This window comes from Copadichromis virginalis, linkage group LG1, assembly GCF_057382275.1.
Source record: "Copadichromis virginalis isolate Kocher_CV1m ecotype Utaka linkage group LG1, C_Virginalis_male_GT1.1, whole genome shotgun sequence".
NCBI classification, from domain to species: domain Eukaryota; kingdom Metazoa; phylum Chordata; class Actinopteri; order Cichliformes; family Cichlidae; genus Copadichromis; species Copadichromis virginalis.
Genome location: NC_140618.1, coordinates 37,534,069 through 37,547,899, shown reverse-complemented (window position 1 = coordinate 37,547,899; position 13,831 = coordinate 37,534,069). Strand labels below are relative to the sequence as shown.

Here is a 13,831-nt window from a genome sequence, read left to right as displayed (position 1 = left end):
CTAAATGTTTTTACACTGACACAGGGGGATTTTCACTGGTCTGTACCTCACCCTCGACATCCCTCATCTACAGCATCACACATGCAAATTTAAGACTGACAGAGTCATAAGAGAAACACCAACCCATTACAGGAGGTAACAACCAAAGGGTTTATTTAACACTGAGCAGAGTCACTACACACACTAAGACACTGAGTTGGTGGGTGTATTCCATAATGAGGCAAATGTGTGTTTATTTTCATTGTTACGTGTCAGGGATTCATATCCCGGAGCACTCTGCTGCTCGGTGCTCAAACACATGCTTGGGTTGACGCTCTCATTTTCACAGGCACATGTGAAGCACACGGTTGGTTTTCCCTGATAGAGAAATGTCACTAAAAGACTAAAAACATCTGAGTTCCTCTCTCAGTAGCTGAATATTTGTACAGATTCAAAGTTACCCTGTTCCCTTAAATGATCATAAGATGAAATTTATATATACATGCATGTGAAAATATGATTTACTGCAAATATACTCTTGATCGTGGCTCAAGAGCTGGCAGTTCATCTTGTAATTGGAAGGTTGCCGGTTTGAGCCCCGACTCCGACAGTCTCGGTCGTTGTGTCCTTGGGCAAGACACTTCATCCGTTGCCTACTGGTGGTGGTCAGAGGGCCCGGTGGCGCCAGTGTCCGGCAGCCTCGCCTCTGTCAGTGCTCCCCAGGGTGGCTGTGGCTACAATGTAGCTGCCATCACCAGTGTGTGAATGTGTGTGTGAATGGGTGGATGACAGGTTGTGTAAAGCGCTTTGGGGTCCTTAGGGACTAGTAAAGCGCTATATAAATACAGGCCATTTACCATTTATTGTATTTACAGCAGACAGAAGTGTGTGTGTGTTTGTGTGTGTGTGTGTATTCCTGAGTCAATATACAACAATAACACAGTACATGTGAGGAAGCATTCTTTATAGTTTTTTCGTCTTTTTTAATCAAACCAACAACACTGTCATATAGACAACAATAGAAACTATAGAATAGATGCATTTTATTCAGTAAAAAAGATTCTATGTCAGAAACATGCACAGCTTTGAAGGTGGACTCTTGCTCTTTGGTTTATGCTTTTTAAAGAGGCACAGCCTCCATGTACAGCATCAGTGACATAAAACAAGTGTACGAATGAATGCAGTCAAAGTTGGGAAATAAAGAAACTGTAATGTCTGCAGCAAAGAGCCCCTGTGGTCCCATAAGGTGACATTTTTCTACAGTGTGTGCCAGTTTATCTGTGACAACAGAAACATCTGTGACGAGTTATTCATCTGTGTGTTTGAACTTCAGCAGACTGTCCACGTCTGCATGACTAAAAGCTTTGACTCGCTGACATGGGTGCATTACTGTAATGCATAGGCGTACCTAATAAAGTGGCTGCTGAACGTATTTAGTATGATGAGAGAACTGTGCCAGAATGATCGAGAAACACCAAACACATAATGAAGTCTCTCGCACAGATGAAGACCTTCTCTGCAGACATGACTCGTCCACACAAATAAATCCTGTGTTTGCAGAGAAACATGGCAGCTGACGGGCTCCGTGCATTTCTTCTGACGTTACAGACATGAAACAGGAAACAGGCTCATTGTTGTAGCTCCGCTGAGAAGCTACGCACTGCACAGCTCGTGGCGGATGATTAATGCCTGAACATAGAAGAGAACGCTAAAACCAGCCAGCGTGACAAACTGACTGCTTTAGGCATAACATAATTAAGAAATAAAGCTTGAGCTGAGCAGAAGCTCGTGTGTGCTGCTAATGCTGCTGTTGTCTTGGACAATAGGCTCAGTAAAAAGGCATATTGGACCGTTGGCTGTTTGCTTTTTGTTCACTAGTGTGTGAATGTGTGTGTGAATGGGTGGATGACTGGATATGTAAAGCGCTTTGGGGTCCTTGGGGACTAGTAAAGCGCTATATAAAATACAGGCCATTTACCACTATAAATTCTTCCTTCTTGTCTTTTTTTCATTTGTCTCATCCACTGGATTTAGCTCGGCCATGCTTCATGTCCATAAGGCCTCTCTGAGCACACAGAATTTTGAGATTTCATACAATGTCAATAATACACAAGTGCTGAGTTTTTCTTTACTGAATCTTCTTTCTATGCAGTAAGCAAATATAATATTCATATTAAATAATATAGATTTTTGGCTAGTTCTTGCATAACATGGATCGCCACAGTAGTTGAATGAACCTCTCAGCTGTATACCAACAATAAAATCACAGATAAATTCACAATATTACTGATTTATTTAATGAGAACTAGTGAGAACCATTGTGACTTTATGTCCTCAGTTTGTTACAAAGTCTGTTCACGTGACAACCCCGGGTCTAAATTAAACCACCTAACAGGTGTGATAGACTAGTCCTCTCAGTTCTAGTTAAACTTGGATCATTTCTGCCCAAACATAACCCAAAAGTCCAAATGACTGAACTCATATATCTTCATGTATGCGGCCTGTTAGCTTTAGAGCTGTCTTACATGCTCATGCCTTTTAATTGTAACTGCACTAGTTACACTACTGTGTAAATCTTCAACTGAACCTCAGCTGAATTTGAAAAAGAAGGAATAACCTTGAACCTGCAGAAGTATCTCCGGCGTACCACATACACCCACACGCATGACTTTTTGGTGCCTGACTTCATGAATCATGTTAACATGATTCCTGCACCAGCGTCCGTCTCTATGATAACATCTACAGCAGAACGTACCATCTGTGAATCAAAGTGTGCCAGCAATACTAAACAAAAATATATTACAAGACACACAATAACCATTAACAACCAGAACAATAAAGTAAGGACAGGAGCCACAGAAAAAAAAAATCACATTACCACGGTGTAGCCACTCCCATGTGTGTGTTCCAGAACATTGCCTCTAGAAATCTTCTTGACTTGTATAGAAAATTCATTTTTGTGTCCCATTAATGTTCTTTTGAAATAATAAATTGCTATTTTGACTCCTTAGCGACGCCTGCTGTTGCGTTCTGGACTCCTGCGGCTCCTCCTCTGTGCTCTCCTTTGACTTTTCACTGCAGCGCGGGAAAAACCAAACAAAGACTTATTATGAGAAATAACTTCTCAGTACGAATCTATACAGAGCATGCTCACCATCAGTGCATTTCACTTGGGGCTCCTCCCACTGTCCGTCTGGTTGACAGCGCACCAGCGGTAGATGGCGCTGTCTAAATCCTGGATTGCACTGATAACGAATGCTGGAGCCGACGGGGTACACCACCCTCTTTTTGCCAAACATGCAAGCATTGGCCACCTCCGGCGGGGCACCACAGGACACTGAAGGTAGTACCAGAGGACATCATATCAAACAATGTGTTTCCTGCAGTACGTATTTTAGGTAAAAAGCTAAAACATTGCTGCGTTAGTTAGCTCCGAGTCGAGTTTGTTTTTGCAACAGCCAAAATCCAACACGTTTGTTTTGTTAGTGTTAGGACTCTTTCACAGAGCCCAGTATGAGTCACACTGTAGGAAGCTTTAGCCAGCCTAATGCAAAAAGATAAACCTGCTCCACCTATGAAGGACTCCAAACCACTGGACATATATTCTACCATTCAGATATCTGCCTTGTATTGATAACCAGACCAAACAGACTAGACTAGACTTGAAGGTTTTGCTCCAGAGGTTTTGCTGAGCCAGCCTACCTGAGCCTTTCTTGCAGGTGAAGGGCAGATGATAACTACAGGGTACATCATTCCACTGGCCGTCAGAATGCCAGATCATCACCACACAATCTTCTTCAGAGTTCACGTAGTTGTCCGGCTGGTTAGGCCTCCAGTTCTCGTATTGCTGAAGAGACGAGAGCAAACAGGTAAACCTCAGAGTGTAAACAGGACCACAACAGCTTTACCAGTTGTCCTGTATGTCATCTTTTACTGCTAAATTAGATTTTATTGTTTTGTCTTTTCTCAACAGCAAAAAGTTCAAAAAACAATAGAAGCATTAATCGATGAAAATGTTTCCACACATAAAGTTGAATTAGACTAAAAAGCATAAACGGCAAATTGTCTTTGAATGGAATTGCTTCATGCTCACAGCTGTTACACACTCGTTTTCAGACCCCCGCTCTTTCGCTACTCAGGTTAAACATGATATATAAGTCACTCGGATAACTTAAAAATGTAATTGTTTGCCTTTTTTCGGTGTTTTATTTGTTCCGGACTAAATCGGTTTGGCTGAGATCAAAGTTATTAGATTAAATAAAACTTTATTAATCCATCGGGTGGGTTCCTCCAGGATTTTCACACAGCTGAATAAACGTCAAACAGAAAACCGATTAAACAGAAGTGTGAGACGATCGAGAATTTCCGCCAGTGTCCTGATATATTTTAGATAGCAAGGAGCAGACGGCTGAGTTTATTAAACTCCACCAAGACAGCGGTGACGCAAATCTGAAGGCTAGACCGTCCCATTTCACAGCCTCGCACTTCCGGCCTTCTCGGTCTTTGAAGGAACCTGCCCACGTAGACCGCGAAGGCCGGGTCCTCCGAAGGATGCAGCCGACGTTTTGGGACACAGCTATGGTCAGCATCCTGACAGCCCAATGGACGAAGCTGTCTCTCAGTCTGCGTGTTCTGGCCCGGAGGCTCTTCAGTATCATTCCTGATGGCAGCAAACTGAAGACGCTGTTGAAGGGATGAGTGGAGTCACCTGTAATAGAGAGGACCTTCCAGATGAGGCAGGTGCAGTAGATCTCCTGGGGAGGGAGGCAAGAGAGGTCCCCACAATGCTCTCGGCTGCTCTCACTACCCGTTGTCATTTTTTCCTGCAGAACCCAGTGCAGGAGTCATACCACACAGTGATGCAGCTGGTGAGGATACTCTCAACTGTGCCTCTGTAGAAGGTGCTCATAATGGGGATTGAATCTCTTGTGCTTCTCAGTTTGCAGAGGAAGTAGAGTTGCTGTTGGTCTTCTCCACATTCAGGGACAGGTTGTTGTTGCTGTACCACTCTGCCAGATGGTTAACTTCACCCCTGTAGTAGATCCCGTCGTGGGTCAGCAGAGTGAAGAGAAGGGGGCTCAACACACATCCTTGGGGAGCCCCCGTATTCAGTGTTCTTGGGCTGGAGGTGTTGCTGTCGACCCATACTGTCTGCTGTCTTCCTGTCAAGAAATCTAGCAGCCCGTTATACAGCAAGGTGCTGATCCCCAGCAGATCCTTTTTTATGAATGAGTTGCTGGGGAATGATGGTGTTGAATGCTGAACTGAAGTCTATGAACAGCACTCTGACATACAGTGGGGCAAAAAAGTATTTAGTCAGCCACCGATTGTGCAAGTTCCCCCACTTAAAATGATGACAGAGGTCAGTAATTTGCACCAGAGGTACACTTCAACTGTGAGAGACAGAATGTGAAAAAAAAATCCATGAATTCACATGGTAGGATTTGTAAAGAATTTATTCGTAAATCAGGGTGGAAAATAAGTATTTGGTCACCTCAAACAAGGAAAATCTCTGGCTCTCACAGACCTGTAACGTCTTCTGTAAGAAGCTTTTCTGTCCCCCACTCGTTACCTGTATGAATGACACCTGTTTGAACTCATCATCTGTATAAAAGACACCTGTCCACAGCCTCAAACAGTCAGACTCCAAACTCCGCCATGGCCAAGACCAAAGAGCTTTGGAAGGACACCAGGAAAAGTATTGTAGACCTGCACCAGACTGGGAAGAGTGAATCTACAATAGGCAAGCAGCTTGGTGTGAAAAAATCAACTGTGGGAGCAATCATCAGAAAATGGAAGACATACAAGACCACTGATAATCTCCCTCGATCTGGGGCTCCACGCAAGATCTCATCCCGTGGGGTCAAAATGATCATGAGAACGGTGAGCAAAGATCCCAGAACCACACGGGGGGACCTGGTGAATGACCTGCAGAGAGCTGGGACCAAAGTAACAAAGGTCACCATCAGTAACACACTACAACGGCAGGGAATCAAATCCCGCAGTGCCAGACGTGTTCCGCTGCTGAAGCCAGTGCATGTCCAGGCCCGTCTGAAGTTTGCCAGAGAGCACATGGATGATACAGCAGAGGATTGGGAGAATGTCATGTGGTCAGATGAAACCAAAGTAGAACTTTTTGGTATAAACTCAACTCGTCGTGTTTGGAGGACGAAGAATACTGAGTTGCGTCCCAAGAACACCATACCTACTGTGAAGCATGGGGGTGGAAACGTCATGCTATGGGGCTGTTTTTCTGCCAAGGGGACAGGACGACTGATCCGTGTTAAGGACAGAATGAATGGGGCCATGTATCGTGAGATTTTGAGCCAAAACCTCCTTCCATCAGTGAGAACTTTGAAGATGAAACGAGGCTGGGTCTTCCAACATGACAATGATCCAAAACACACGGCCCGGGCAACAAAGGAGTGGCTCCGTAAGAAGCATTTGAAAGTCCTGGAGTGGCCTAGCCAGTCTCCAGACCTCAACCCCATAGAAAATCTGTGGCGGGAGTTGAAAGTCCGTGTTGCTCGGCGACAGCCCCAAAACATCACTGCTCTCGAGAAGATCTGCATGGAGGAATGGGCCAAAATACCAGCTACTGTGTGTGCAAACCTGGTAAAGACCTATAGTAAACGTTTGACCTCTGTTATTGCCAACAAAGGTTATGTTACAAAGTATTGAGTTGTATTTTTGTTATTGACCAAATACTTATTTTCCACCCTGATTTACGAATAAATTCTTTACAAATCCTACCATGTGGATTCATGGATTTTTTTTTCACATTCTGTCTCTCACAGTTGAAGTGTACCTCTGGTGCAAATTACTGACCTCTGCCATCATTTTAGGTGGGGGAACTTGCACAATCGGTGGCTGACTAAATACTTTTTTGCCCCACTGTATGAGTCTCTAGTGTTCAGATGTGTGAGGGCTGAGTGAGGGGCAGTTGATTCCATCATCGGTTGAGCGTTTTGACCGGTATGCGAACTCAAATGGATCCAGGTCGATAATTTGATTTGATGCATGACTAACCGTTCAAAGCTCTTCATAATGATGGAGGTGAGTTTGACAGGACGGTAGTCCTTAAAGCAGGAGGTAGATGACTTCTTGGGTACAGTAATGATGGTGGAGGCTTTGAGGCATGTGGGAACGACGGCCTGACCCTAGTGATGTGTTAAAGATGTCTGTGAAGACATTTGTGAGTTCCACAGCATAGTCCGTCAGTGCTCGTCCAAGGATGTTATCAGGACCTGGAGCTTTGCGTGTACTGATTTTGGCAAGGGATCTCCACACACTGTCTGGGGATTGTGTCACCACGGTCTGTAGAGTGGGCCTATAGTCTGTGATGGTTTGTATTCTTTGCCACTGCCTCCAAGTATCTCTGCTGTCGCTGAAGCTTTGCTGCAGCTGATGCCACAGGTTTGCCCTTGCTGTTCTTAGGCTCACCTAATTCCCGGCGCTGAAGGCTTGCATTTTTCAACCTTAGGAGCATTTAAACCTGACCTGTGAGCCATGGTTTCTGATTGGCCCGGACAGTGACAGTCCTGGTCTCTGTGACATCATCGATGCATTTTGGGATGTAGGCAATGACAGTTTCTGTATATTCCTGAAAGTCTGTGGTGTTGTCGTGTGTGGCAGCCTGTGGTGGAAAAGCAGTCTTGCAGTGCCTCTGAGGACCCTTCTGGCCACACCTGTACCTGCTTACGGACTGGTTTGGTGACTTTGACCAGGGGCCTGGGGGAACCCATGGCACACCTAGATTTCTGCCTGTACTGACCCTTATGCAAAATAGGTGGAATTAAGACACAGTTCCAAAAGCAAACACAACTGATCAGTGCTGAGGGTGGTCCTGTTGCTGAGGTTGGGGTGATCCTGTAATCTCTTATGAACGACCTCCAATGCTTCTATGACTGGGATGCAAGTGAAGACAGATGTAACATCTCTCTCTCACTGTACATATACTGTGTATAAAATTAGGGAAACATAACCTGCACAAACAAAATAATTTGCAGGACAAATGTTTGACATCAATTTTGTTCGATTTGAAGAAGATAGGGGGGCCAACTTCACTCACATGTGTTTATAAGGTTGGGAAAACCTGCAGTCAGCTGAGACTGAAGAAGTCACTTGGATGATTTTTATTAATATCTTTAAAATGATAACGGCACAAATGAAAATTTTTGCAGCACAAACCAGCACAAACGTAGCACAAACGTTTGATACCACTTTTGTTGGATTTGAAGAAGGTGGGGGGGCAACTTCACTCACATTGGCCCATAGCCCTGCCAGTGTAGAAGAAATGATGACGGATGATAATGGCAGCAGCAGCCGTTCTTCTCTGCGTGAGTAGCTTAATGTTGTTCGTGTGTAATTTACGTTGAGTACGCTAACCACGTTATTACATTAATGCATGTAAGGTGAACTAGCAAACACCGTCGTAGGTACATGCAGCTGTCTTCTTGTTTGATGGCAGATACTCCCTTCACCCTGGCCAAAAAGGCTAAAATGACCAAAGAAAAAGTGGGAAACAGCTAAACATGAGAGGTTTTTGAACAAAGTTTGTTTTTTCCATTGTTTAAGCACTGCTTCCAGCCAAGAGTGATGCCATAAATCCCCTATAGCTGCAGAAAAGGCTAACATTGTTATCTTTTTACAAAAAAACAGCTGAACATGAGAGGTTTTAGGACAAAGTTTGTGTTCTCCATTCTTTAAGCACCGGTTCGAGCACCGTTTAAGCACCGGCACCGTTTCAGAAGTACCAGTTTGGTACTGGTATCGGATAAAATCTAAACAATACCCATCCCTAGTGACACACTGGAGGGGAGCACAGCTGATCCTAATTCACAAGACGACAGGAAGACACAAGCTGACACAGTGATAACAGACACAGACCTTCAAAGTAAAACAGGAAATTCACAAAGACAAACTCAGGGACACGAACAAAACACCAGGGGAATGACACAGGAAATAAACCTAGAACCATAGCTGGACTGGCATTTGCCCGGTGGGCCGATGGTGATTTTTCGTTTTTATGGGCTGTTGTTTTTTGGTTTTTTTTCGTTTTTTTCCGTAACGGCATAAACACTGAAAGGTGGTGGATTGGCCAGATGCTGGGAGATGTGTAAAATTAACTCAGTTGTTTGGTGGTGGCTATTGCGGAGCTTCCACAGATTCAGTAACATTAGCAAGTGGTGGAGGCCAGCAGATGCAACACACTGGCAGGTGGATGACGGAAAGGCAGGAGGAGCAGAGACCCGAGGCGGTGAACTGAACTTCAGGTAAGAAGTTATGACCTGCAGTCTATCTGGTCAGATATAAACCAAGTTTAGGTGGAGTTTATTTTCGTTATGCTGACTTTTTACAGTCAGTTACAATAACTCGTACTGCGTACTAGCTAGCATGATGGAGTATATATACTGCTGGGCGGGTGCTATGATGTTACTGATGTTGAACTTGTTTTATCTTGTCTGTGTCTTTGCGCTGCACAGCTGCCTCTTCTTCTCTCATTCTCTCCCCTCCCTCTCCTGTTGCTACTTCAATCATGAAACTGATCAGTGATCAGCTGATCGGCTTTTCTCTCTTGTTTGTTTATCGCCCACTTTGCGCCAGAAAGAGGAAACCAGCGGATGTCGCGCTAAACAACAGCAGCATATTTAAGCTTGATCAGCTGTTGTTAGAATTTATTTAATATTAATTTCTAGTATCAGCTGATGTTTGCTGGAGCCACAGCTGTAAAAGCTGCTGGTCATGATGTCGGTTTGGATATGTGGTGAGAAGGAAACATGAAGATGAAACCAGGAGATGTCCTTACTGAATCATCAGAGCTGAACAGGTGATGGACAAACAGGTTTACCTTTTAGGTGACATGAATGAGTTGAAGGGAAGTTATGAACTGTTTCTGAGAGACTAATAACACCAGGATCCTTTTCTAAGTAGCTGACAGCTGGTAACTGCAGGGGCGGGTCTAGCAAAGTTTTGCCAGGGGGGCAGGTAGGGCATTAACAGGGAGAGGGGGGCACAAAGAAATACTTTTCTTTTTTATTCTCATTTAAAATGTCTCGCTTTTAATAAATAATTATCTGAATCTTACAACAAATGTTTTCATCTGATGTCAAATGTATAGAAATCCATTATTGTACATAGTAATTTTTTTTAGGATCCCATCATAATTTCTTCAGAAGTAGCTAAGTACTGCATATGATGCCAGTATTTTCCCACATTTTCCAGATACTGTACCAGTACTGTGTGCAAAATGCCATCAAAAAGTCAATTAAGTTTTATTCTTTCTCACCTGTCTTTCTGTCTCCTTTCACTTTTTAAAGGTTGCCATGTTAGAAAAAATATTTTGCCCTGCCATGCTGTTTATTGATGTGGCAAATGAATGGTTTATGAAAATATATCTAAATCTGTCATCAGTAATCAGTAATGATCATGTCTCCCCTCTAGTCTTCTCTGTCTTAATTTCAGGTTTTCACCATGTGTTGTAGATAGTTCAGGAGGTTAACTCGACCAAGCAGTTTAGAATACCAGAATAGGGAGGATGGTGTAGGTTTAAGTTTATTAGACTGATACATATATACCAACAAGACAGTCTGCATCACTGTGACAACAGCGTTTGTTTTCATTCAAAGGCTTTATGGTTTTTCCTATAATACTTGGTGGGCCGGTCTCTAGTCAAAATGCCCGGGCCGATTTTTTGTCCCAGTCCAGCCCTGCCTAGAACTGGAAACCCTGAAAATGAAACCTACATACTAATAAATATAACCATGAAGAAATTAAACATCAGATCAGCTAATAATAATAATAACGCCAAAACGCTGGGTCAACTACCCAGCACCATGACAATGTTGCTGCCATCACACTCAAATTGTGCGTTTCCTTAGTTCAAGCACTGATAGATTTTTGTTCTGACCCAGTGTGAATAATATCCTGTTCCCTCAGTCCAACACGCCCACTCACCAGAGGAGTGCCGTCAGTCCACTGGAAGTCATTCTCTATGGTCTTGTCATTCAGCCCGATCCACTGGTAGTCTTGTGCATTTGCTGTGGAGACAAAACAAAGCGCCTCGATTCTCTCTCTGCTCCCGTCTCTCACACACATCCGATAAATACTCACCGTTGACAGAGTTCTGCTCCTCTGGGGAGATGATGCTGACCAGGTGGGCGTTGTGATCGCGGCAGCGCTGCTCCGCTGTCACCCACGTCTCTCTCTCGGTGAAGTGTCGGTAGCAGTTCCCCTGAAACTTAGTCCAGCCTTCTTCACACGGCTGCTCCTCTGCGGCCGCAACAGCAAAGAATGAGCACTGTGAGACCGCTCGCTCACTTCAGCGCACAGATTTCTCAATGCAACGCGTCTTTTTCAGGGGTCAGAGTTTAGATACGAAGTGTTCATTAAAGCTTGTTACTCGTCCACAACTACAAACGAGTGTGCTAAGTAAAGTTCAATTCAATTTTATTTATATAGCGCCAAATCACAACAAAAGTTGCCTCAAGGCGCTTCATAAGCGCCATCTTCTCTTCACTTTATTGATTTTTGCTCTCGGCTGTTGATGTTGTGAGTCAGTGAGAATCACACTTTGCCCTGAGTGGGTTTGCTGTTGTGTACAGTTTGACAAAGGGCAGCGTTTCCATCCTGACCTACAAAACAAACAACTCTTTACTGAGAGGAAAATCAGGCGTAGCATCCTGCTGGACAGTAGGGCCTGCCCAATTTCCACCTTTTACTGCAGCATTCAAAGGCTTCATTCACTCTGTAGCTCCGTTCTGTTCATTTTCATTTATGGGCCACTTCAAACAAATGACACAAAACACACACATTTTTCCATTTAGTCCTGTTTAGCTCTATTATAGCAGACAACTCTGGATTTATCTGAGACATCCACCTCTGAGATGCTTTGCCTGTCCACATACAACACGTCATTAATAATGTAAAATATTTCTGTAATTAAGAAAAAACTCGCAATGTTGGATTTGGGCCTAGAAATCTCAGGAACGTTTCTATTTACACTGGATTTTAGTCTACTGGCCTCCAGTAACACCGTGAAAACCCCTTTTTGGTCAGCACGTGTCCTTTAATCTGCACATGAAATAAATCTGTGGACCTGATTTTACTCATCTGTGCAACACTGCTACAATTAGAACCACCGCATCTCACAGAGATGCACAGACACTGGTCCCTGCACAGGCAGGGCTGTGGAAAGTCCTCGTTTTCAGGTGGAAGAGCCTTCAGTTGAACCAAAACGCTGCTGGGATTAAAAAGAGATCTTATATTATTAGTTTCTATTGTAAGGTCCCAGTTAAAAGAAGAACTTGAATGAATGATCAGACCCCATCACACGATCAGTCAAACTAGCCCAACAGAGCACTTCCCTCTCACACTGTGGGCTGACTTCCAGGGGTGTTTGAAAGTAAACTGGGAGGCAGAGCCTTCAGCTCTAAGGAACCAGCTCCCAGTTTGGATTGGAGACAGTTCTGGACACAACTGTTGGTCTAGTTTTTATTCTGAGCCCAACGTGCCTGCTGTCTCACTCCTCTGAGTTTGAACTACACGTGCTGCTGTCTTCAGCTTTGTTTTGGTTAGTCTAGTTTATTTTGTGTAGTTTATTTTTAGTCATTTTAAATTTAAATGTTAATAAACTTAGGGACTCCAATAGAGACAGACAAACTCTCATTATTAATAAAGCTCTGTTAGGACTGGACCTGGTGAACAGGTTTCTTCCTGTTAAAAGGGAGTTCTTCCTCCCTCTGTCTCCAAGCACTTGCTTGTAAGAGACCACCTGGTTGTTGGGCTCGTTTCTGAATATTGTCTATGGTCGGTTCTTTCCCTTACACCTTACAAGTATCTTGAGATGACTGATGTTGTGAGCTGGCACTATGTAAACAATGTAAGTGAATAACTGAAAGAAATTATAATAATAATTCACACCAAAGATCTGCAGGCCTGAGTGTGGACTGAAGTTTATGAAGGTCTAAAGAATGTTTTTCTGTACATTAGGATGCTCTGTAACACGTTCACTGTTACTCTGGCTCACCTGGATGACTGCTGCAGTAAAATGAAGTTTAGTAAATGTTTGCAGCAGTAAAACCACTAAACCATTACTGCCTCTCTGACAGAACACAGGCTCCCATTGCAAACCAGGAACATCACAGATACATGCCATGAGCCACCACAGCTGCTCACACAACAACTAATACTGCCATCTGCTGGTGATGCCTCTCGTTCTCTTGCTTCAGTTGTTTTTGAGGTTGTTAGTATTTTTTAGCTGAAGCTGATCTCATACCGATCTCACAGCGCTCCCCTCCGTAGCTGGGCAGGCATAAGCATTTGAAAGAGTCTACAGTCTCCACACAGGTGGCTCCATTGGCACAAGGGTCAGAACGGCACACATCTACCTCTGCAAAAAAGGGGGGCGGGTAACACTACTGTTACAGCGAGGTGTGGGGACGGGAGGCGGATCAGCAGGGTGGGGAACAATACCATGCAATGCAACTTCAGATTAGACTTACTGCACCTAGAATCATCATCCATGTTCCTTTGTTAACAGCTCTCTCAGGTTAGCATGTGCGAATGACATTGACATTTATATACTGAAATATACACCAAAATATCCGATTGTTGCAAGGAAGAATGATTCTAGTCCCTGCATTAAGTATATCTTTGAATCCTTTGCTAGTTGCAGCAGAAAATCACCATTTAACTCCCAGCAGGATGAAAGCACATATGTTGCAGCAGTTAGATTTAGCATGCATGCATGAGCAGAGGAGGCGTGCTGGCATGGCAGACCAAAAACAGCACACAGGCTGAAGAAGACACTTGTGATGAACACGAGACACAGACGCGGTAAATCCTCAGAGCA

General features: G+C 43.9%; 1 protein-coding gene across 2 annotated transcripts in view; it reads right to left on the bottom strand.

The window, feature by feature from the left end:
- Positions 1-926: 926 nt before the first annotated feature.
- LOC146719200 (aggrecan core protein-like) overlaps positions 927-13,831 on the bottom strand; it is a 33,138-nt gene continuing 20,233 nt past the window's right edge. Inside the window, exons 16-21 of one of the 2 annotated variants that reach the window (XM_085461536.1) lie at positions 13,256-13,369; positions 11,092-11,250; positions 10,936-11,018; positions 3,682-3,826; positions 3,134-3,316; positions 927-3,054 (exon numbers count right to left, since the gene is read on the bottom strand). In XM_085461536.1, the coding sequence (XP_085317662.1) occupies positions 2,987-3,054; positions 3,134-3,316; positions 3,682-3,826; positions 10,936-11,018; positions 11,092-11,250; positions 13,256-13,369 (752 nt within the window). In that variant the 3' untranslated portion in view covers positions 927-2,986. The remainder of the gene's footprint in view (positions 3,055-3,133; positions 3,317-3,681; positions 3,827-10,935; positions 11,019-11,091; positions 11,251-13,255; positions 13,370-13,831) is intronic. The other variant, XM_085461527.1, reaches the window with a different exon arrangement.